Source organism: Sphaeramia orbicularis, chromosome 12 (genome assembly GCF_902148855.1).
Source record: "Sphaeramia orbicularis chromosome 12, fSphaOr1.1, whole genome shotgun sequence".
Taxonomy (NCBI): domain Eukaryota; kingdom Metazoa; phylum Chordata; class Actinopteri; order Kurtiformes; family Apogonidae; genus Sphaeramia; species Sphaeramia orbicularis.
The window spans coordinates 69,277,211-69,303,517 of NC_043968.1; the positions used below are offsets into that span (position 1 = coordinate 69,277,211).

The following is a 26,307-nucleotide window of genomic DNA, read 5'->3' on the forward strand; positions in this document are numbered from 1 at the left end:
TATCTATCTATCTATCTATCTATCTATCTATCTATCTATCTATCTATCTATCTATCTATCTATCTATCTATCTATCTATCTATCTATCTATCTATCTATCTATCTATCTATCTATCTATCTATCTATCTATCTATCTATCTATCTATCTGTGTGTCTGTCCATCAGTCCATCTGAGGAATTATAGTTTTTACGGGTCCTAATACTCTCCTGACTCATACAATAGAAGTATATCTTGACAGATTTAGTGGAACAAAGAAATCTGATCATCAAGAATCTGTGTAAAATAAAAACCCATCGCTACTGCAGGATGAGTGTTTAGTTTATTTGTTCTATGTTTTGTTATGCTAATATTTCCAACAAACCATTTTAAAAGCACACTCTGCTGTCTTATACCCATACATGAGATCCTACTACCCCCATTTTTTTTTTTTTTTTGCCAAATTTTCTGCTTTTGCTTTATGCAACACAGCTATTATGCATGCAAGCAAATCTAAACAGTGTATAAAGTGTTCCTTATTGACATATTATAGACATCCTAATCTCCCCCCTAAGTGTCTAAATGTATTACAGTAATTCCAAAATTATTAATAACGGGGGCACACCCTACTACCATTTGTTTTTGGCTGAATAATGATAATAATAATAATTTTTAAAAAAAGAAATCATATAATAAACCATCTGTACTACAAATCAACACCTAAGGTTTTTCTATGACCTACTGTCATAAGATGATGAAACTCAGTAGTAATGTAGACCCTGATCCATCCTGGTTGCCTACAAATGGGTCAAAAGGTCAAAGTTCAAAGTCACAAAATCAATTACTATACACCCCTGTACAGTCTACTATGTAGACACCCGCATGACCCTGAAGTGATTCAGACTCGTCTGTGCTTCTCCATTTTATTGTGTTTCTATTTATGCGGATTTATAAATATACTGTGCATCACGTTTTAGAAAATACAATTCTGTCTAATGAAAAATCTCATCACCTCTTTTGACTGCAGTCTAGTAAGTGTCAATGAAAACTGAGATAACTGAAGTAAGACAGCAGAGAAAACAATGAACAAATACAGGTAAAATCAGCTGAATGTTCTCAGTAGTTTATGGTTCTAAAACCTTAACATTTCTCATCAAGTGAAACACACATTGGCTGACTGTCTTCCACAAATATTCATGGTGATTCTTCTTCTTCTTCTTCTTCTTCTTATTATTATTATTATTATTATTATTATTATTATTATTATTATCATTATTATAGTGGTTTTTAAAAATCACATCCTTGTCAGCCAACAAATGTGATTAAAGTGGACAGTTGGAAACATTATACAGTGGTGGCCAAAATTATTAGAACACTTGGCATTTTTAAGAGGTTTGATCTATTTTTGGCAATTAAAATACCCATAAAACAAATAAAATATCTACAAAGTCATCATTATATTCTATTAACCATAATTATAATAATAATCATAAGGAGATTTAGGTAATTTTCCTTATAAAAAAAAAAAAAAAAGCAAGCTCTGCTCATTTCATTGATGATGATGGTGAGTCTTAGGGCACAAATATATGATTCTGTTAAATGGAAAAGGCCTATCCTTTTCATTACATAAATACTAAAGCTAAAAGTGGATAAAAACTGTTGGACTCACTCTCTCTAATATTTGTTGAGCTCAGACTAACCATCTGCATGTTATGACATGAAATTATGTTTTGGAGGCAAAACATTTCAATATTTTCAGATTTGTCAGGTGTTTTAATAACTTTGGCCACCACTGTACACAGTCTGGACCAAAAACAATACAAAAATCAACCTGACAACATTTATCTCCCATAGTTGCATTATTTTTTCTCCTAAATCTTGACAATGGGAGAGTTGGACCACTGTATAAAGTCTAATCCATCACATCCCAAAGATTCTCAAAGGGGTTTAGGTCTGGACCCTGTGCTGTCCAGTCCATCTGACCATGCTATTCACTACATCAGTTAGAGTTAAAGAACATTTCGCAGCTAAAACAAATAAATCACTGCAGTAATTATCCAATGGAAGGATATCACCTATTTGCTTGAATAAATCTAAGGATTTATTTTATGGCCAAGCAGTGTATTTAGTTCATTAAACAAATGCAACAGTGAAAAACAACATTCAAACTTTAATTAAGTTGAGAGCTGAGGAGAAGTTTGTTTCTGCCACAGTGAACCCAATACCATCAACTTCCTGTGGTTCTGCATGTGGATGACCTCCTGAATAATGGAGCAGATACCTGTCTGCTTTTAGAACACTGCTGTTTAATATCATCAGATACAGATATCACCAGTTCACTTTAATAATGGTCAATGTAAGAACAAATGGGCACAGATGCAAATTCTGCCTTGCATAATCCACAGTATAGCTTTTTATTATTATTATCTCCGCCAAGTGTAATGGTGGAGGTTATGTTTTCATCGGGATTTGTCTGTCTGTCTGTTTGTTTGTTTGTCTGTCAGCAAGATAACTCAAATAGTTATGGACAGATTTTCATGAAATTTTCAGGAAATGTTGATACTGGCACAAGGAACAAATTATTACATTTTGGTGGTGATTGGGGGGAGGGCAGATTTTTTGTTTGTTCGTCTGTCTGTTAGCAAGATAACTCAAAAAGTTATGGATGGATTTAGATTAAATTTTCAGGAAATGTTGATACTGGCACAAGGAACAAATTATTAAATTTTGGTGGTGTTTGGTGGTGATCTGCCAAGGTGCAGAACTCTGAATGCTTTTCTAGTTATTATTTTGGAACAGCAGTTTATATTACAGAGCATAACATGTATAATATCAAGAGAAGTTTTGGACCCACTGCCATGCACATACTTTAGAAATTTCAATAACTATAAACATATTGGGAGAGAAAACGTGTAGAAGTTGACAAAAAATAAATAAATAAATGAATAATATAAATCAGGGAGAAGGGGTTAGATGAAGTTAAATAATAAGGTAAAGTCAAAGTTACAGTCTGGTTGTTAAAATCTGGTTGTAAAGACTGAATATACTGGACCCATTTGGTCCAGAGTTAAAAAAAAAACAAAAAAAAAACTGTTTTCTTAAGATGAAGAGAAAAAGTTGAGTGGTTTTTTGCAGGCGACTATCAAAATATTAAACAAATATTCATCCGATCGCCCTCCGCTAAAATCAGCATTCCCTTGAAATAATGTCGGGAATTGCAAGGGAAAGTCAAATTTAAATATGTTTTTTAAAGCTTTATTAACTTCTGTCCAGATGGGTCGAATCACAGTGAATTCCCAACACAGTAAAGCTTTTATGATAAATCCTGACTGGTTGCCTATATATTTATTCTCTGTGGTCGATAGGCTGCTTCTTTCGAAACAATATTAGTAACACAGGGAAACTTTGTCTACTGTTCAGTTTTGAAATGTGGATAAAAAAAAGGAAATCTGAAAATCATGATACTAAACATTTTGTGCAAGTTTGTTTAGAGTCAATGATGACATGCAGCCCACCAGCACTGAAGTTAAAGTAAGAGTTTACTAAGCTCTTCTTGACTTTTGGAGAGCCTTGTGGACATCTGAGAACATTATGTGACCCTGTTCTCTAACTATTGCTTACCACAGACAGAGCAGGTGAAAATGTGAACAGTGGAATTTGAGCTGCTCTGAAAAGAACCATAGGCCAAAACTGAAGGGTTCTAGTGCAGCGGGTGCAGCAAGACTTCTTCTAGTTGGAGGTTTCAAGTCATTTGATTTGGCAATTTAAAAATATCATGCCTTGAAAGCGTGAAACTCTAAGAAACTATACTTTAACTATTATACAGTATAAATAAAGATATATAAAAAGATCATGCATAAAGATCCAGCACTACTTTTGTGGCACTTCCCAAATTAATTTTTCTCTCTATTTAACTTTTATCAAGTGATTTATCTCCATTTATTATAATATTATCCTCTGTATTTTGTGTTTTTTCTGTGAAAATCATGTATTTTCCAATATTTGATTTACTGATCATGTAGCTGTTCATAAAAACTCAGATTAAAGTTGAGAGCTATTATATCAGAAACAGAGAAAACTGAAAAAAAAAGTGACTTTTCAGAAAATATTAATAATTGTGTGTGTCCATCCACTGTCATTAATCAAACTCCATGGGTTTTACTGGTCAGTCAATGTTGCAAAAGATAACGGTGTTTCCATTTTCACTATAGAGCCTCTGAACGTCCAAATGGGTCATATCTGATGACCATGAAAAGATGACAAACTGTATTTTACACCAGTTATTTACATGGATTGATAAGATTAATGGATCAACAGGTATTGAACAGTTTAGATCAGTAAATGATTTTGGTTTCCAGTGGCTGTTTGGGTCTTTATGAGATATATGTATTTTTTTCATATATATAACTACAACTTAGTTATTCAATTCAATTCAATTCAATTTTATTTGTAGAGCCCTATATCACAACAAGGTTTCCTCACAGGGCTTTACAGAATTAGTTGAATATGAAAATTATTAGTTATAGAAAAAGAGTTACAGTTTCCCACTCCAGCTATACCTAATGGAGTGAATTAACAACCTCAAATTTGTTAAATCCCATTGTGTCAGTCATTTAAATACTCTTGTCCCAATGAAAGTGAGACTCCAGGCACAAAAGTTCCCAGTTCTATGAGCTGTGTATCTCTAGCAAATCAGGACCCCGGCGTTCAAAACCAAAACTCAACACTATAGTGTGTGTTGGTGTTATACGATAAATTGCAGAGTCTTTTTGTGAATTTGCCATCACAGTGGTAAGTTGTATGATAACATACTGTACTTTACGGACTATAAGCCGCTACTTTTTTCTCATTTTGAACCCTGCGGCTTATACAGCGATGCAGCTCGAGTATAGATTTATACAGGCTAACCGCCACCAGGGGGCGCTCTGGAAGAAAGTGTAAAAGTGAGACAGACAGGTGGAAGAGGTGATGTGAAGAGGAGAAGTTTTAATCTTAACTTTTAACAATCATTTTGTGTGTCATGCACAAACCCTAACCATGGAAAACACATGAAGAAATGCATATTTTGCAGCTGTTAGGTTAAAAGCAATCGATGTGTCTGTCAAAGAAGGAAATAGAGCTGCAGCACGGAAGTGCCATTGAGCAACAATGGAGGAGAGACGTAGAAGGTGTGTGACGGAGCCTTTGAGGCTGTTCAACTCCAACACTGAAGAAGATGACTGCAGTGGTTTCAATGAGCAGAAGGAAGATGAAGATAGAGATCAATGACTTTTCTGGGTTTTTTAACCAGCCGTGTTACTGCCATTTTACTGCCGTGTTACAGGCACTGTTTGGAAAAAAGCAGTTAAGGTATGGAAATAAATATTTAAATAATCTGTCTGTCTACCATCTTTCTGTGTAAATATCTCATGTCACAACGTGGACACCTTTGGCTTATAGTCAGGTGCGACTTAAAGTCAGCCGCGGCTTATAGTCAGGTGCGGCTTATATTCTGGTGCGCCTTATAACCCGGAAAGTACAGTACTTAGTGCCATTAAAAATGCTCGGGTCAGAATAATATGTACATTTGGAGATATATTAAATTAATTGGTTTGGGGTTACCTTCACATTAAAGAGGGAAGCACTGGTCATTAGAGAATGAACTGTGGACAAAATTTGAACTTAACATGTTTATTCACTCACTGAATTCATGTGCTCAGAGACTGAAGTGTCATCATTCAATATTGGGTCTGTCCACCTTTGGCTTCCAAACAAGCAGTGCAGCGACGACGCATGGAACTGACAAGTCTCATGATCCTGTCCTGGGGGATCTGATTCCGATCCGGCAACGATCTGGCACTGGTGATGACAGCGCAGATGGCGAGCGATGTCACCATGGCTCAGACCTGCGCGTAACATGCCAATGGCACGTTATCTCTGTTGTATTTGTAAGTCATGGCATTTTGAGCTGGCAAAATCATTTGGGCGCTTTCTTTGCTGCCTTTATATAGACTATTGACCACACCTAAAGTTACCAGTCAAGCGTGACTCTGAACAAGAGATTCGACTCAGTGTCCGACATTAAGGGATTAGTCCAAATGCCGACGATGTGCGCGTCGGGAATGAAAAAAATACAGCTGTTATCTGTCTTACTCATCTCGTGAGCGACGTATACAAAATAGGCACCTGAGCAAATAATTTTTTGGAAATTACACCACGTTTGGACCGTGTGTTTTTAATGGCGTTAAGTATATGTCCAAAATTGATGAAGTATGCAGTACAGCTCACATAAGATCAGAAATAAAGACATGATGGACATGTACCACAGATGCTCAAGGATCTAGGATTGAAACTACTGTGAATTATATTTCAAAGTTAGACTGTTCATTCCTAGTACAGATGAACATGTTCTAGCAAGTTTAGACCATTTCACACTATGGACCAGATGCAACTCAAAGAGGATTAGAACATCCTTCCTCTGTCAGTGATCCTCAGTTGTATGTTTTTGCATTCAGCAACCACTGTCAGCAGCTGCACTAACTGTAGGGAAAGAGGCATAGTTTGTATTTGTCAGACATTCTAGTCGCTCAAGGAAAGATAAATTATGAAGACGGGGTGAAGTTTTAGTTTGTTTGTAGCTTGTTTTGTGCTTTACAAATCAATTTCCCCTACTGAAATTAAGTGGAATATAATTAATCTGTTCAAGCCTCCAAAAACCACCCAAAAATCTTAAAAAAAAAAAAAAAAAAAAATGTTAATGATTTTTAAAACCAAAAAAGTGCAGTTTGAAAGGACATAATTAGAAAAACAAATAGACGTATTTTATTAACTTATTTACCTTAAGGATGAGAGGATCTGTATGCGAGGACGACGCTGAAGGCAGAGGATTATGGTTTCTCTCTCACTTCACTGAATTTGGGCTGTTTGGCCACACTTTCATCGCTGTCCAGAGTTGCAGGTTGTTTCATTAACCCATAAAGACCCACACTGCTACTGATGACGAAAAGCATCTACTGATCTAAAATGTCTAATGCCTGTTGATCCATTAAATCCTATCAATACATGTAAAAAAAAAAATGGTGTAAAATACAGTTTGTCAAATTTTCATGGTCATCAGATATGAACCATTTGGACATTCAGAGGCTCCGTAGTTACCGTGGAAACATTGTCATCTTCTCCAACATTGATTCACCAGTAAAACCCATGGAGTCTGACAAATGACAGTGGATGGAGACACTTGGTTTATGTTCAGTTAATGACAGGCTTTACTGAAAAAAAAAAAAAAAATCACTTTTTCTTTAGTTTTCTTTATTTCTTAAATAATAACCCTCAACATTAATCTGAGCTGTTATGAACATCTAAATGATCAGTGAATTAAACACAGGAAAAAAAGATTATTTTCACTGAAAAAAGAGAAAAAAAAATCCAACACAAAATACAGTGGACAATAATATCATAAATGGTGATAAATCACTTAAGAAAGGTTAAATAGAATTTTTTTTTACTGCCACAGAAGTAGCACTGTGTCATTATGGGTTAAGCTTTTTAAGCATTTGGGAGCTGAGGATGGTATGTTTTTCATTGTTAATTGCATTTCTGTTCACTCTATACAAGACTTCAGCTGCTCACCAGTCAGTGGTGGCCGCTGTCTGATTGTCTGTTGAATGTTGAATGATTTCCATACATTTTCAATAGGAGATAGATGTGGACAGACAGGACAGTTTTGCACCAGTGCCCTAGTACTGGCATTGTGCTTCAGGGAAAAAAATAATCAACCTGATGACAGCTTATGTCTCAAAGAACTCAAATCTATGGCTTGATATGGATGGTTCCTTCACACATATGCAGGTCAACCGTGTGGACACCGATGCAGCCCCAGACCATCACAGATACTGTCTGGACAGTATGGATGATCTGTCCATTTCCACTGTTTTTCAGTTCATCTGACATGAGCTCAGGTGCATTGGTTCTGAACAAAACTGACACAGGCCTTCATTCTTGCATAATGGATGGATGGTTGGATTGTGTTAAGTGGAAGTGGTTTTCTAAAGACCTCCTGAGCCCACATACTTTATTAATCATGGAAGTGTGACTGTTTCTGACGCAATGCTGCCTGGGGCTCGAAGGTCATTCATGTTCAACAGTGGTTTCTGTCCTTGGTCTTTACACACTGAGATTCACCTGGGCTCCCTGATTATTTTCCCACTATTATGTGCTGGAAATGGAGAAAGATCAGAAGAAAAGAAAAATGCTCTTTTCAAACTGACTGACTTTTCTCTCATAAGTTTAGCACAAAGCCTTCGGTAGATGCTCTTTTTGTGTCCAATCCCTCACAATCACCTGTTAACTATAGTTGACCTGATACCTGTGGAGCAGTGGCGATTTCTCATAGACTGCAAGGGAAGCCCGGCTTCCCCTAAAATTACGAAAATTAAATGGTTAAATATGTATGGTTGTGTTGACATTTTATTGACTATAAATGTGTTAGAACACGTTCATCTTAAAGATGAGTTCGTTCAAATCAGCTTTATCACAAATCAACGGACGCGATGTCGTTCTCTTCTCATACATTCCCATTGCACTGTTTTCTCACACTATCTCTGCTCAGTGCATTTGTCCGTAGACTGCAGGCGTCTCTGGGCTTCAATGGGACTGAGTGGAACAGTGTTTTTTCATTGCCTCAAAACTGGACGGTAATTGGATAAATGCCACGATGTTGTCCCGCCCCCGGACGCCGGGCGTCTCTGGGGGTGAATGGAGCTGTGGGCGGAGCTCGGCCGGGCTGGACGCCAGAATCCCACGTGCTGATTGGAGGATCAGTCGAAAGGCTGAATCCCGTTTGATTGACAGCTGTTTTCAGATCTACTCCTTCACTGACACAGTTCAGTTTAATACCGTCGCGCATTCTGCTGTGAAATCAAGAGAGAAACCACTACGAAATTACTCGTTCATTTCTTGCACTGTAAATAAAACACACTCATTGTACTTCCTTGTTTCAATTTAACGTAATTTCAGCGTTTTCTTGTTTCAGTTACATAATTTAATCATTTCTTGTTTGAGTTGAATATCGTTTTGTAGATAGTTAAATAAATCATACTGTCGGCTAGGTCGCAGTGAAAGGAGCATCTCTTGTTTAAAAAGGCTGAGGTCTTACACCTACAACACAATGGGCCAAGGTAATCTAAGCAGAGAGGACACTGGTCCAGTCCCTGGAAAAGATGCCTACTTGGTACGATAAGGTTACTGACCATTTTCTTAAAAAGGAACGGAGGGCCGAATGTATGTTTAAATAACTTGACTTTTTTTTTTTTTTTGGTTTGGTTTTGATGTAAGCCGACAATGAGCTTCCCCTGTCTGAAAGACGAGCAGCCGCCACTGCTGTGGAGTCTGACACAACAGTGTTACTTGTGTATTGTATTAGGATCTAAATTACAGCTACTCATCCTCATTCTAAAACATTCTCCTAAACACTTACCTCAGATACTACAACACTGAGCATTACAGTTCATTTAAGTCAACACACATCTACACTTTAGAGCAACACAGTAAAACTGCCATATGCCCTACAAATATGATGTTCTAAGTTAGTTCATCATTTACTTTTTTTTTGTTAATTTGTTTAACCCATAAAGACTCAGTGCCACGTTTGTGGCAGTTCTCAAATATTTTTTTTCCCCTCAATATTTAACCTTTCTTAAGTGATTTATCACAATTTAATGCAATACCCTTACATTTAATTTACTGATCATGTACATGATCATAAACGTTTGGATTAAAGTTGATGGTGTTAATATCAGAAACAGAGAAAAGTGAAAAAAAGTCACTTTTTCAACAAAGATATCAATAAGTGAATGTAAAAACAAGTGTCTCCAACCACTGCCATTTATCCAACTCCATGGGTTTTACCAGTGAATCGATGTTGTAGAACAGGGGTGTCAAACTCAGATCCTCAAGGGCCGGTATCCTGCATATTTTAGATGTTTCCCTCTTCCAACACACCTGATTCAAATGATAAGCCTATCATCCAACTCTGCAGAAGCCTGATAACGACCGTCAGGTGTGCTGGAAGAGGGAAACATCTAAAACATGCAGGATACCGGCCCTCGAGGACCGGAGTTTGACACCTGTGTTGTAGAAGATGACTGTATTTTCACGTTCACTATGGAGCCTCTGACATTTTAGATCAGTTGATGATTTTGGTTGCCAGTGGCTGCTTGGGACTTAATGGGTTAAAGACAATGGTAGAGAATTCCACATTTTCATTATTCTCTATATTTTTGAGCACTGACGATCAATAGTGCTTATATGGGAATTGAAAACCTGTCCTGTATTGCTTATTTGGTGGGATATGTACTGTATAAGACGGTAAAGTTAAAGTGAGTTTTAATTGTCTTTACTGATATGTTGGGTTTCTGGATTGTAAAACTGTTCATGCTTTAAGCTGAATGGCAGCATTTAATCTGTCTTCAATTTTTAACCAGTCAAGACATTAACATTAGTGGCATGTGGATGCTGGAGAGTATGATGTGCAGCCTTAATCAGCACTAGAAAGAGAGAGTTTAACCCATAAAGACCCACAGAGCCACCGGTGACCAAAAGCATCTACACATCTCTAATGTTTAATACCTGTTGATCCACTAAACCTATCAAGACAAGTAAATAATTGGAGTGAAACAGTTTGTCATCTTTTCATGGTCATTGGGTATGATCCATTTGGATGTTCAGAGACTCTGTAGTGAATCATCTTCTGTAACATTGATTCACTACTAAAACCCATGTGGTGTGACAGTGGTTTTTGAGGCTTGGTTTTGTTTTTATGTTCACTTGATGATACATTTTGCTAAAAAAGTCACTTTTTCTTCAGTTTCCTCTGTGTTTATGAATATTTACAGGATCAGTTAATTAAATATAGGGAAAAATACATTATTACACTGAATAATGCAAAATACATTGGATAGTATCATAATAAATAGTGATAAACCACTTAAGAAAGGTAAAAAAAGAGAAAAATCTATTTAGGAGCTGCCATAAAAGTTGCACTGGATTTTTAAGGGTTAAATCTGTCTTTTTAGCATTTATCAATTTTATCTGCTAATCGTCCTGTTGCAAGAAAAAACCTGTACTTTTGTCAGTTAAATAAAGGTTCAATCAAAGAGACAAATCTCTAGTTCTTTTTTGCATTTAATTTTGGATCATGTCCCAGCTACCATAAGAAATGGGTTTTATATGAATAAGTCGGTCAGCCATAGCTCAGGAGGTAGAGTGGGTTGTCAAGTAACCAAAGAGCTGGTGGTCTAAATCCCGCTCTGTCCTTGTTATGTGCTGTTGTGTCCTTGGGCAAGACACTTCACCCACCTTGCCTCCAGTGTCACTCACACTGGTGGTGGTTGGAGGGGCCGTTTGGTGCGAATTGGAAGCCACAGTTCCATCAGCCTGCTCCAGGGAAGTAGTGGCTACATACATAGTTTACCACCACCAGAGTGTGAATGTGAGAGCGAATGAATAATGGATCAAGAATGTAAAACGGTTTGAAAAGTGCGATAGATACATAGTTATTTCTTTTTTGTTTTTTTTTCTTCTTTTATTTAGTTATCTGCCTTCTTTTCAGTGTTTGGACATAAAACAAAAAATATTATTTTGGCATTTAGAGCAGACAACATGATATATGTACATATGATGTACCGAATGCGAATGTCTGATACTGAATGTCAATAAAAAGTAAATTATATATATATAAAAAAAAAGAATAGTGCTATAGAAATCAAATCCATTATTATTACTATTATTATTAATTGTTGCCGAGTTTAGTGATTTTAATCCAAACTCACTGACTACAGAGTGTTGGCTATAGCGATTTCACATTTAAATTTTCAAGCTTTTCATCAGACACCTTAAATAATACAGAGAAGAGTTGGAATACTGCAGTGTAACACAGCTGGTATCCATTTAACCTTTCAAAGTGGGGCCTCTCTGGAGGTGACCACACCATCTGAAACAGGCTAGTTCCAGAAAAAAGGCTTAAAGAGGTTGACGGGCCATAGATTTTAACTCAGTGGAGTGTAGACATTCATTGGGTTCTTTTTTTTTTTTTTTTTTTTTACTCCTGAGGATGGTCAGCAAGAGTCAGGTTTAATCTTTGACCAGTTGCATTAACACACTGTAGCTGCTTTGCTGATGTACTACACCTGTTCTTATAATAATATTTGGACCTTGGCTTTTGATTTACATAAAAGGAGGTAAAGTTACTTGTTATTTTCTTCTTGTGGTATCTGCCTGGGAGAAACTGGAATATCATTTATTAAATTTGGTTTCATTACCGGGCTTTAATTCCACTGAGCGGACGGCTTTTAAATCTTTCTTGCTTATTCTTACCCGCAAAACATGAGCACGTTGTTGGAACCAGGGTCAGCTTCAAGGGGCACGAGTTGTTGGAGACACAGCTGTTCACAGCCGCCATTGAAGCCATCGGTGCAGTCGATGCCCCTGGAGTAGTCATAGCAACCTGAGCCATCCTTCATTGGCCTCAGCCCCTCAGGACACTGGGAAGGAAAAAAGGGAGACGAGAAGGAGGTTGGAGGGAGGAGGAGGAAATAGATCAGGGAGGGAGAGGAAGAGCGTGAAGAGCAGAGGTCAGCCTGTGAATTTTAATCAGGATCAAGCAGCAGTGAGGAGGAGAAAAAAGACAGTATGATGGGATGGATGAAAGAGGAGAAGTGGGCACTGGGATTTAACCTAAGACAATTAAATATCCTGATTATCTCATTGGTATTGATAGGAAAATCAGTGATGGTTTTATTTCATTAACGTACTGCCTTAACAACTTACTTTTCTAGGTTTTGTCCTGTTTGCTGATATTATGAGCCTTTATCAGAATAACTGTACTGTTGTTTCAGAGTTAGAGGTAACATCTTCCACTTTTAAAACAAGATGGCACCCTCCAAGGCGAATGTGTCTGCTCTCAAACGCCGGCTTTTTCTTATTTTTTGGTGTGTTTTTTGTTTATACTGCACTGTACAGATGCCATGCACTGTTAATGTACAACAGACTGCACATTTATAAGATGAGGTAAGGTAAGGTAAGGTAAGGTAAGGTAAGGTAAGGTAAGGTAAGATAAGATAAGATAAGATAAGATAAGATAAGATAAGATAAGATAAGATAAGATAAGATAAGATAAGATAAGATAAGATAAGACAAGATAAGACAAGACAAGACAAGACAAGACAAGACAAGACTTTATTGATCCCACTGTGGGGAAATTTCAGTTAACAGCAGCAACATACATTAATATATTATGTAAATATATATTTACTTAGTAATAGTAGTTTATATTTTATACCCATTCTCTTTTACATGTCATTCTTAAATGTCACTTTGTTTTGTTTCTTTTAATTTCCTAATTAAATTATTCTATTTCTTTTTTTTTTTATACAAGGTGGGGAAGCAAAATTTACAATATTTTGAGGCAGGGATTGAAAGACAGTGTATGACCAATTAGTTTATTGAAAGTCATGAGAATTTATTTGCCACAAGAAAATTTACATAATAGAAAATGTTTTTATTCTATGTGTCCTCCTTCTTTCTCAATAACTGTCTTCACACGCTTCCTGAAACTTGCGCAAGTGTTCCTCAAATATTCGGGTGACAACTTCTCCCATTCTTCTTTAATAGTATCTTCCAGACTTTCTCGTAATAGTTTTGCTCATAGTCATTCTCTTCTTTACATTATAAACAGTCTTTATGGACACTCCAACTATTTTTGAAATCTCCTTTGGTGTGACGAGTGCATTCAGCAAATCACACACTCTGACGTTTGCTTTCCTGATTACTCATATGGGCAAAAGTTTCTGAAAAGGTATGGATAATAGTGTTAGGTATGATTATGACATCAATATATGTTTGGTTTCAAAACAACTGACATAGTGCCTGCTGAGAAAAAACAACTAAATGTTCATTGTAAATTTTGCTTCCCCACCCTGTACATCATAAATTCTCATTTTCATTGTACAGGGAATCCTGTCTTTACTATACGCATGACAATAAAACACTTTGAATCTTGAATCTTTTACTTTGAGTACAATATTCAAACTCAACCACCCCAGAAAAAACAAGTCACTTAAGTCTGACAGCAGAGACAAGTCAGAAGGAAAACACTTAGACCAGACCCAAACTTCAAATTGGCTAATTTACAACATTTAATTTACCAAGTGCTTACTTAATGAATTATATTTCCTTCCTGCATACAAAATTCTAATTAAGCATGAATGTCGCAACAAGAGATGCATTGTATATAAAACTGTGCTCCATTAAAAATCTAATTTTACTTACCACACTAATAACTTGTCGACTTAATAGCCTGCTGTTCATTATTGGGGTTGCATAAATCTCAGATGTAAACAAAAGATTTTAACGCAAACAAATGATGAACATTTCTGCTGCCTCAGCCAAACTGTTAAAAGTATAATACATGATGCTGATGTGGAAATACCACAAAACTATTTTCTTCTAAGTTAGTGTAGGGAAATATAAGCACATGTAAAAGGGGCTGTATTTTATTTAATATTGTGCTGCTGCATGAGAGTAAACTCCATGTGGTCCTTTAAGAAACTTGTGGATAATGTGACTATTTTTCCCCTGTTTAAACCACTGTTATCCCAGTTATTTTTGCTGGATGCGACTGATCAGATAATTTGGGATGCAGCAGATGCAAACACTGAGCAGTGATGACAGGCTGAGGTAGAAACTTAACTTAAAACACTTTTCAGGTTTTATGAGATGTATTTTCTATCTTACACTGACTGAAAAACAATCCAAAGTATCTCGCAGTAATTGCAAGGTCAAACAAATGAAGGGCAGTCTACATATCCTATATATCTGCCGTTGCTGTTTCAGTCATAGACATATATCGTTAGCCTCATAGCATAATTGCCTCAGTCCTGCACTATATGGACAGAAATATGTGGACACATTGAATTCACGTGTTTCATTTTTAATGAGAGTCTGGGATATAAAATAATAATGATGGATGTCATAATATAGTTTTAAATTGGGATAAATATCATTGCATTGTTTAGTTTGCTTTAAATTGTTATCTTTGCTTTCAAAACGCCTCAGAGATGGCTTTCACTTAATTTATCTAAACACTGATTTTTTTTTTTTTTGGATCCATGACTATGATTTTAAATGTTCTAACTCTAAATTTCTAAGATATTTTTTTTGTGCTCTGACTGTACATAATAATTTTCTACCACAACTAACCATCTACTTTCTTCACATCTCCCATTAAAGGGAATATTGATGTTTCTAAACTACGTATATGGACAAAAATATTGGGATACATCATGGCCAAAGCTGTAAGATGTCCTGTTTATGCTGATTTGAGATATAAACAACAATATTAATATCAATATAAAATTCTCAATCAATATATATAATATAATCAATATAAAACTATATTATAATATTTGTCATTATTGTTTTGTATCCCAGACTCGTATTACAAAAGAAACACCTGAATTCAACACGTCCCAATACTTTTGTCCATTTGTGTATGAGTTACGCAGTTATGCTATAAGGCTAACAATATGGATTTAGAAGCTGCTTTTATACAACCTGTGCTTTCCATTCACTTTATATGTGGAGATAAAGAGCAGATGAAATGAATGCACTTGATAAATCAAGGATAGGAGAGAAAAATAAGTTTGCAATAGCTGACCAGTTAATATATTCCATCTTTATGGAAGGATAATACTTATAGGAGGTGAGTCACATCTTAATACATTGTGTTTTGTTTGTCAGCCCCAAATCTGTGCTTTTCAGTTCACGTTAAGGTACAAAGAGTGACATTTTTTGTTAGCATGGATCCCTTTATTGGACAGACACAGTTGAGTATGTATTGAAGCCATACATTGCTGTAAAATGACCAGAAACATTAACCTTATTTTACAGCCTCAAAAAACATCATCGGAAAAAAATTAATCACTGGCACCTTAATTGTATTCAACATTCAAATTATTTTCATGGCTTTATTCAAAGTAATTCCACTGTGTCCGTCTCCTAACTGTGTCCCGGTACACCATGATCTAGTGAACATAAAACACTGACAGTAGAAAATCACACTAATCACTGTATTTAACTTCAATAAATCCATTTAGCCCCTTCTTAACCCCAATTGGAGCCTGAATGATGAAAGAGGTTCTTACTGTTTCGACCTGGAGATGAGTTTTTTGGGACCGTGACATCTGAATTAACAAGCAAGTATAACATCCCTTCAACACTGACACCATTATTATGTGTATCAGCTACAACTGTGCTCAACACCAGAGACACATTTTCACTGTAGAAATAAAATAATGTTCTGTTGTGATCTACATGATGATCGACATCCCATTCTCAGGGATTGTTCGGGGTCAGTTTGTTGGTAAAGTCAGTCTAAGCAGAATGTGGCGTGTATTTTTTCTGTTGTGACGTTCCAACAAAATCAAACCCGTAATCGAGCAGTAAAAGCTACAAAATATCTGAAATACCTGATGGCAGATATTGGATTTAGGCAAAAAATTACAACAGAATCCAGTTTCGTGATGCGTAAGTGATGATAATGAGGATCATTTCTTCACAGACTTATATGGTTACTCTCATTTCTCACTTTATTTTAGGCTACATTTACATGTAGCTGGGTATTTTGGAAAATGGATATTTCCCCCTCTGTTTTTTTTTTTTTCAACCTTGTACACACGTGACTGTTTTCAGAAAAATCTTTATTTACGTGGCCCCATATATGTACACTGTAAAGAGTATGCCAGGCCTGTAGATGGCAGTGTGGTGAGATGATCGAGTACCATTTACCAATCAGAATCCTGTAAATATAGTATTAGTCTATCTTCCTCTGTGGTTAAATCATCAAATAACTTCAGTCCTTTAAAGAATGCTGATCATGCAATGACCGACATGTTGGTTCTTTATGAAGAGGACAGTGTGAGAATTAAAATCGGCAAAACAGCTGCTCTTCACAACCACCAGATGAAAATCCAATCTGGCTCCACTTGTCCTGCCTTCACATACTATGGGAACTATGTCAATAATAATGTCAATAATTGCACATGAACACCCCCTCACTTTGTGATTTTCACGGGAGAACTGGGAAAAAATTCTGATCCACAAGCTGCTGAGAAACCTTTGACCTCCAACATGGTGGAGAGCAACAAGGGATTAACTGCGAATGATAAACAATGGTTTTATTAACGTTCTGCTGCTATTAGCTGATGATTTTGCACATTTATTGTAAGCAAAATTTAAAAGAAAAATGCTGTAGCAGATGAATTAACACATTCAAAACTATTTACCAAGCAGCAGGTCAGCCATTTTTCATTTTGCTATGACAACAGAAGCACTTGAACACAACACACAGAATTTTGAATTCAAAGTGGAAAGGATCATCTTCCCGATAGCACCTGAAGGCAGCATGAGATCCACAATGGAACTTACTCGGTGACGTGCAGTGGGGTTCATGGCTGGGGAGGCACTGACTCTTTCAGAGCCAGATCTACAAATATATGGTGGCCTGAGAAACTGGAATAGAGAGAGTGAGCCAAAGGAATGGCCTGGGTATATGGGCTCTGCATCAAGTCAGCATAGGTAGACTGGCAGGAACTCAACAGGAAACCTTCAAAAAGAGCCATTTCAAACTAAAAATAAAAAAAAAGTTTATGGTCTTACCTTTATTTGTACATGAAATGTAATCCTCCATTTTTGATGAGGTGAATTAAAGTGTATAAAAAAGAACAAAGAAGATTATAAGCGCATGAATCTGTGGACTCACAGGCGCCATCTATCATGAGGCAGGGGTACTGTTTGTCTCCCCTAGTGACTTTTTCACTGTGGTTTTATGATTAATCTGCGAGCCTAAACACACTACAGAAATACATTCCATACGTTATGCAGATTATGGAAGGATAGAGCATATAATCAGAGTGTTTGAAAGGATTTTAACTGCGATATACAGAGGGACAGCGACACAATATTTTCATCAGGTACCAGCAGAGTTCATGAGGGGAGTAGACAGTTCTCCTGGAGGCACAGCACAGCGCTGCCTCCTCCCTGTATTTGAATGGAGCATGTGGAAATTCTGCTATTCTAACTGACAAAAAAACAAATAATAATAATAATAACAATATTGGATTCAAACGGAAAATGAGTTTATAGGACATACCAGCTGATAACTATCAACATTTATTATATTTTATAGTCAAGTTTTTTTTTTCTTTTCAAGATTGACAAGGGAGGCTCTGCCTCCCCTGCCTCCTCTGACTACACGTCACTGAACCTACAGTACTTCCACACCTCGTCACAGTGGTCTGTGGAATGCGATGTCACTGTTTCCTGAACTCTTTGTTTTCCTTCTTTTGTTTTTCTGTATTCAGTTTGGAAAGAGTTTTAAACGTCTTTATTTCAGTGACCGAAACCAGTGCACAAGATGAGAAAAAAAAAGTTTGTTTTGCAAAGTATCTGCATCAGCGTGGAGGGGGCATGGATTAGTGTTCTACCTTGCCCTCACAAAACTGTCAAAATTTTGCATTTGAGTAATCATTCAGACAGAGATATGCTTAACAAAAAAGAACAACAAAAAAACAGATATCTGTGTTTACTAGAATAATGCCTACAGACAGATGCTTGTAAGTGATACGACAAATACACTGAACAAAAATATAAATGCACGACTTTTGTTTTTGCTCCCATTTTTCATGAGCTGAACTGAAAGATCTAAAACTTTTTCTGTGTACTCACAAGGTTTATTTCTCTCAAATATTGTTCATAAATTTGTCTAAATCTGTGTTAGTGAGCACTTCTCCTTTGTCCTTTGCTGAGATAATCCATCCACCTCACAGGTGTGGCATATTAAAATGCTGATTAGACAGCAGGATTATTGCACAGGTGTGACTTAGGCTGGCCACAATAAAAGGCCACTCTAAAATGTGCAGTTTTACTGTATTGGGTGGTCCAGGGGGGTCAGAAAACCAGTCAGTATTTGGTGTGACCACCATTTTCCTCGCACAGTCTTCTTCATGAATTCTCTGAAACACCTTTGGAGATGGCTTATGGTAGAGAAATGAACATTCAATTCACAGGCAAAAGCTCTGCTGGACATTCCTGAAGTCAGCATGCCAATTGCATATTCCCTCAAAACTCGTGACATCTGTGGTATTGTGCTGTGTGATAACACTGCACATTTTGGAGTGGCCTTTTATTGTGGCCAGCCTAAGGCACACCTGTGCAAAAATCCTGCTGTCTAATCAGCATCTTGATATGCCACACCTGTGAGGTGAATGGATTATCTCAGCAAAGAAGAAGTGTTCACTAACACAAATTTAGACAGATTTGTGAACAATATTTGAGAGAAATAAACCTTGTGTGTACACAGCAAAAGTTTTAGATCTTTGAGTTCAGCTCATGAAAAATGGGAGCAAAAACAAAAGTGGTGCGTTTATATTTTTGTTCAGTATAGTTTTTTGTCTCAAAGATAACAAAATGCTCATCTTTGACAGTTCACCATAAACAAGCAGGTAGAACATGTGGCGAACAGACTTGCTTCAGTCTCTCCTTATGTTTTCCCATTGGATTACAGCGATTAACCAAAGAAATTCACAGCATTATTTACCAGTATCACCAGCAGCTGTTCTGACTCATCTGTGGCTGAACGTGTCTTACGTCTTATCTGTTTGGCATTGTTATGAGAGTGTAAATCATGGTGATGTGTGTGTTTTTGTAGGTGTTTTTATCATTTCAGGTCTGACTATTCAGTGGACTGATGAGGTAAAGGGCTGCAAGAAGACAGTGTATGTTCACTGTAAAATGTAACGTGTTGTTTCAACTTATAAAAATAATAAATACGAGTGAAAGGACTGCCATAAAGCAACACTATGGAGTTTTTCAGCCTTTAAACTATATTTTCAAGGTCATTTTGGTGGTACAACCACTCACAAAAGGTTTAATTAAGACTCCTTTATGCTAGCTTTAAGTACGGAAATAGGTACGTTTGTTTCTAACTTTGTCATGTGTCACTGCCTTCATACTTCCATGCATCCTGTACATTGGAATAAGGATTTCTCAATCCATCAGAGGGTGCTGCTCTTAATTACCATACTGGCTGAATACCACAAAGAAGAGTAAAGTTTTTTGAGAAGAAGAAAGTCAATAATAACAAACATGGCGACGACAGAGAAGGTTTTACTAATGGGAATACTAATGTTAATATTGAAAAGGGTAGGTGTCACACTTTTAAACTCTGACAGCAGTCATTTTATATGAGATTTTTTAATGTTAGCAGAACCAACAGGGTCTTTTAGTCTTTTAGCCTGCCATGGTATTTATTGATTATTTATGGTTGATTATTTAATGCATCTATTTGTAGTTGCCTTCCAATGATCTTATATTTGCATACTGACTCATGTTTGTCACATTGCACTTTGAATGTTGACTGATGTCTGTGGTAAGCTGTAAATGAATTCCTCGTATGGGATAAATAAAGCTTTCTGAATCTGCATTCTGAATCTGAATCTAAATACAGTATGTCTGTAGTTTTTCACTAACTCACACAGTCGCTCTCTGAAATCCACTATTTATGGAAGTTAGTCTGTTCAAATCTCAACACTGCCTCCACTGCCTCCCGGTGGTACTGCTCTGTTTCATTTGTGGTACGCATCTGTAAGCTCCCAGAAAACGGCCAGAATTACACACGTAATGTACGCAGGGGACGGACAGAACGCTCCGTCCGTATCTGTCTACATCTTTAACGTAGAGCATAAATGAGCCCTTGCACTTTCGTTGCCGCTCCAGAGCGTCTGTATCGCCTATACTGGTAGTATGCAACTTCTGGTTTCAGGTTCTAACTGCTACACAAAAAGAACTACAAAATTTGAGTGCTTTAAGGCATATGTCACATCCCCCGTCCACCTTCAGAAGACGAGGCAGGCGAACAGAAAGTTACAAGTGAAGGACTGCTGCAAACGGTCATGGCTGAAGCAGCAAGAAAAGCAGAGGGTAATGGTGTCGTCTGAAAAATTAAGAGGCCGGACTAGGGTGAATATTGGCCCAGCTTTCACCGGCTAACGCAAGCTGAAAGAGGAGGAGGGATGACCCACTGATGCAGACCTGGCGGTGTTACTGTTGGACTAGTAAATATAAATTCTATAAAATCTTCTGCATTTAAGCTTACTATGTTTCAGGTTGTGTTACTGAAATCATAGCCTTCCGTTTATGCCCATACATCAAGTTACTCAAGCAGTAGCCTTACGCAGTTTTATCAAGCTGGTAACTAACATGCTTAATGTTTTTTCGTTTCTGATATTTTTAAAAATAAAACAATAATGTCAGTATGAAATGCTGTAAGGCTATTTTACCTGGCCTGAAGACATGGTTGAACACACATTAATTGTCTGTCCTCAGGAAGTTCGCCAGCATCAATGACTTATCAACCAATGCGTGAGTATTACTGAGATACAGACTGTTACAGACAATACCGTTTCTTGACTATTGGGGGACCCCACGAGCAAAAGTTCCAGGGTGTTGCTTTGAATTTTTACGTCAAATGAACAAACACATTCTCCTAAAATACATCATGTTGTCTCAATGAAATATCCCTTGTTGTGTGTATCTGTCTTTCTTTATTGGACATATTTGTTAGTTATTTCTTGGGGTAATTGTTTGAACTTTAAAATTTAATTTAGCTGAATTAAAAATTATTCTAGTTTGGCTGGTGGAATCAAACCCTGGACCTTTATGATATGAGGCAACTATACATACCACTGCACTACCAGGTCTTGATTACCTACAATGCATATTCTACCTTTGTTTCTAACAGTTTATTTTTGATTTTTATTTATTTACAAATTACTGTCTCAGTTAATAATTTAAAAGCTGACAAAGGCATAATTGTAAATGTATTATTATTATTATTATTATTACAGTTCAGCTGCAGCAATTCAGTTCAAAAACTACAATGTTCAGAATGTTTTTTGCTTCCACAATTTCAAACGATTGAGGCACTTTCTTAAACAAAATACATGCATAATGTGTGTTATTGTAATGGATTTAACAGCACTCTGAGACAAAGAAAAATAGGACCAATGGCCCTGTAGCTTACCCGCCAAATGAAAAGCTTTGGGAAATGTATCCAGATTCCATTTATTATGTGGCCATTATGTTTTGGTCATCTCCCCATCAGGGCTGGACTGTAGAAATTTACACTGGATATCATTTATATTTACTGAGTTATTGCATTGATCCACTTCCTATATCTTATAATGGGAAAATGTTTCAAAGTCACACCAAATCCAGAATCAGATCCAGATCCAAATAATTTCACTAACTTTTGTTGACATCATCATAAAGAAGCTGTATACCAAGTTTGAAGTCAACCGGAATTGTAGTTTCGGAAAAGACAATTGAAAGTTTTGTAACGGACGACAGACGATGACAGACGACGATGACAGACAACGATGACAGACGACGATGACAGACGACGACAACAGACGACGACGACAACGACACCGGACGCCACATGGCAACAATAGCTTACGGCCTGTTGGCCGGTAAGTTAATAAGCTAATAAAAATGGAGGTCCAATATATTTTTATTATTATTATTATTATTATTATTATGAAAAAAAGTAAGAATTCTGAGATTAAAGTCAGAATTCTGAGAAAAAAGTAATAATTCTATCTTTTTTCTCATCAAGGGTATATCCCTGAAATCCCCCCAATCCTCAGCTATATAATAAAGCAAATAAACGTTACAATGTACAAAAGATACCCACTGTGGATGACCGATATGAACCAAATTTGAGGTTGATTGGCCTACCATATCTATTTACAGAAGAGAATTAGGGCCACTGGAAAAAAAAGTCAGAATTATGACTTTTTTCTCATAATAATAATAAAAAAATATAATGGACCTTTATTTGGACCTCTTTTTCCCAGTGGCCCTAATCCTCTTCTGTATCTATTAAAAAAAATAGGACCAATGGCCCTGTAGTTTACCGGCCAAATTAAAAGCTTTGGGAAATGTATCCAGATGCCATTTATTATCACTGAGTTATGTGTATTTATTATATTACAGAAATAGCCCATGTTTTGGTCATATTCCAATCAGATCTGTAAAAAAATTCAAATTCCAACTTAATATCATTGATACTTACTGATTTATTGGATCAATCCACTTCCTATCTCTTACAATGGGAAAATTTTTCAAAGTTGCACCAAATCCAGAATCAGATCCAGATCGGCATAATTGCAATACCTTGTGTTGACATCATCATAACGAAGCTGTATACCAAGTTTGAAGTCAATCAGAACTGTAGTTTTGGAGAAAAAGATGGCTGAAACTTTTTCCCCATAAGAGCTCATGTTAAATTTTCCGTACGTTCCCGGATCTAGAAGAAGATCCTGATCAGCATGTGGCCATTATGTTTGGGTCATCTCCCCATCAGGGCTGTACTGCAGAAATTTACATTTGATATCATTTATATTTACTGAGTTATTGCATCGATCCACTTCCTATCTCTTATAATGGGGAAATGTTTCAAAGTCGCACCAAATCCAGAATCAGATCCAGATCCAAATAATTTCACTAACTTTTGCTGACATCATCATAAAGAAGCTGTATACCAAGTTTGAAGTCAATCGGAATTGTAGTTTCCGAGAAGAAGACGATTGAAATTTTTGTAACGGACGACAGACGACGACGGACGCCGCATGACGACAATAGCTTACGGCCTGTCAGCCGGTAAGCTAAAGACACCACACTCTGATGTGAGGGATCACAAAAATACTTTGTTATTCTTGCAAGAATCAAAGTGAGACAATATACACACACAGAGCCCCTGGTATTGTCCAAACTGGGCTGGCTGAAGTCCAGCCTTTTATATGAGTCTAAACCAGTTACACAACTGTAAGAAAAGATAGTTGACCTTTTACAATGCGCCAGACAGACGCTAGTATCAGCATTCTTCTTCAGCCTTCAGCAGTAAAGTGATTGACAGGAGGCAGCTGAATGTTTAAAAATGATAACTAACATCGCCAGAACATCACCACTGTGGCGTCTACCTTTTAAGTGACAGCACACATGTTGCCAGTGAACTGATTTTCCTTCATAATTCCTCCCGTTTTATCATTTTTAATTCACACTCAAATACAATTGTTTTATTTCAAACTTCTCTATCTATGATGAAGAAAATGGTCAGTTGCGGAGCAATTCACTCTTGCAACCTAATGATGGAGAACAAAGTTTTTCATCTTTGAGTATTTCTTTATCATTGTGTATATTCAGGGAAACATCGCTTCCATAATTGACAAGGAATGAGTAAAACCCCAATTATACTCTAAGTACACTTCTGCAGAGTGAGACAAACCCATTGTAGATGATTGTTAGGGAAAATTCTCACACTATCAGTTAACACTCTACACAACTTAAACATGCACGAAATCTATGTATTCTACATTAGCACACATAAAATACAAGTGATCACTATATTAAGGATAGTCGTCACAGTTATAAAATGTGTTCCCAGCTTCAAAACAAGGCGTAAAGGAGTGACGATAAATTCATGACCAGAAAATGTATCTGATAACTGTCCGTGATGCATTTGGACGTTACATCACCAAAACATGATGATGCAGGGCTTTACTCCACCGACTCCTCTGAACTGTCAGTGAAGTTAAATGGACAGAATTCACTACGTTAGTTACACAAGTTAAGATTTGAGACATTTTTAACTTGTATTTTTGCGTTATCACAACAACTCAAGTAATCAGTTGTTGTTGTACCACAGAATAATATGTTAGCACAACAATTCAATTTACAGTGTTGTTATTGTTGTTGTTGCTGGTGGTGGTTGGTGATGTTTCTGCCCTCGAGTATAGAACTGCTCTACATTTCCCTTTAATCTCTCACTGTTTATTTGAATGGTAATGTTAGTAAAATGTGTTATTTTCAACCATAAAGCCAATACTAGTCTGCTGCTGCTGATGTGAAGCTGATGATGATGATGATGTCAACACTTCTCCTCATTTCCATGCAATCGCTGAAGCTTTCATGACAGTTTTATCAGCACACCCCAAGTCTCAGATGCTACAGATAAACTTTAAACTTGTTTATGGCTATGCAGCATCCCATCTATGCATATATGATGTTTATTACATTAAAAACATCCTACAGCAGATAAATTGTGTTGGTGCCCTTCAGGTATACATTCAATTCCTGCAAATTTAACACCAAGAAAAGGAGGCTTGTCAGTTATACATTCCCCAAGGCTGCTTTTGCCAAAGCCAAATGAGTTAAGACATTTATAAAGACGTTTATGTGCTAAAAAAAAAAAAAAAAAGAAAAAAAAAAAAAAAAAAAACTTGGGTCATAAAAGCCAAAGGTTTCACTAGGGTTTTACTGAAAGGTGTATAATATGAAAAAGGAAATCAAATCAGATGTGTCAAAGAAGAAGTGTCAAAATAATAGACAAGGTTCAAGGTGAATTTAAAAGTGATAATAACATACATGTTTTGGAAAAGTGTGAAGGTTCTGCTGAGTTTAAGGATAAGAGAAGACTACAAAAGACATAATTTCACTTTATTAACACTCCCCAAGTGACTGAGAAAAGGATGAAGACGAAGAAGTCAATAGTTTACTTTATTATTTTAATGCTGTGGCTGAAACCTGTTGCTACATAAAGTGCAGAAAGACCCTTGGATGTGCTGATACATTTATGTAGCTTCGTATTCATCAGTAATAAAAGACGAAGCCATTTGGAAACCACATCACTGCAGTCTCCTCTGCCAAATGTAAAGGCTCCTGAAATATGTGAAAACACAGCGGAGACAGCAGAAGCAGGGGAGGTGTGGGTGCTGCTTTAAACTTTATGAACGGAAATTATGCGCGATGACACTTGGAGGACCCTCGTGCTCCTGCCAGGCTTTAATTTGCAGACTTCTCCTCTGTTGTAAAGACTCACTTCAGTCATTTTTTTTCCCTCAGCTTTCTTATTTTGCAAAGGAATTATTTAAACAGATATAGTCCACGGTATATATTTAAATCAGCTTATTAAAGGGAAGGGACTTGAAGTAGTTTGTGTTATCAGCACAATTAACACCTCAAAGAAGAGGCTGACATCTTAACGTTAATCGACAGTTGTGTTTCCTAAAATCACGCGTATATTTTATTGCACAATTAATGCTGATGTAAAAGATGACAAGATCACACATAAAATTAAGATTCATATCGGAGAAAAACGAACACAGAGGCGTTCACACGACAAATATATCTGAATGTTCTGGACTGTTGTAGTTTAAAGGTTCACTTACTGATGTAT

General features: G+C 36.7%; 1 protein-coding gene across 1 annotated transcript in view; it reads right to left on the reverse strand.

The window, feature by feature from the left end:
• astn2 (astrotactin 2) overlaps positions 1-26,307 on the reverse strand; it is an 824,937-nt gene that overhangs the window by 190,958 nt on the left and 607,672 nt on the right. The window contains exon 14 of the mRNA XM_030148576.1: positions 12,330-12,496. Within this exon, the coding sequence (XP_030004436.1) occupies positions 12,330-12,496 (167 nt within the window). The remainder of the gene's footprint in view (positions 1-12,329; positions 12,497-26,307) is intronic.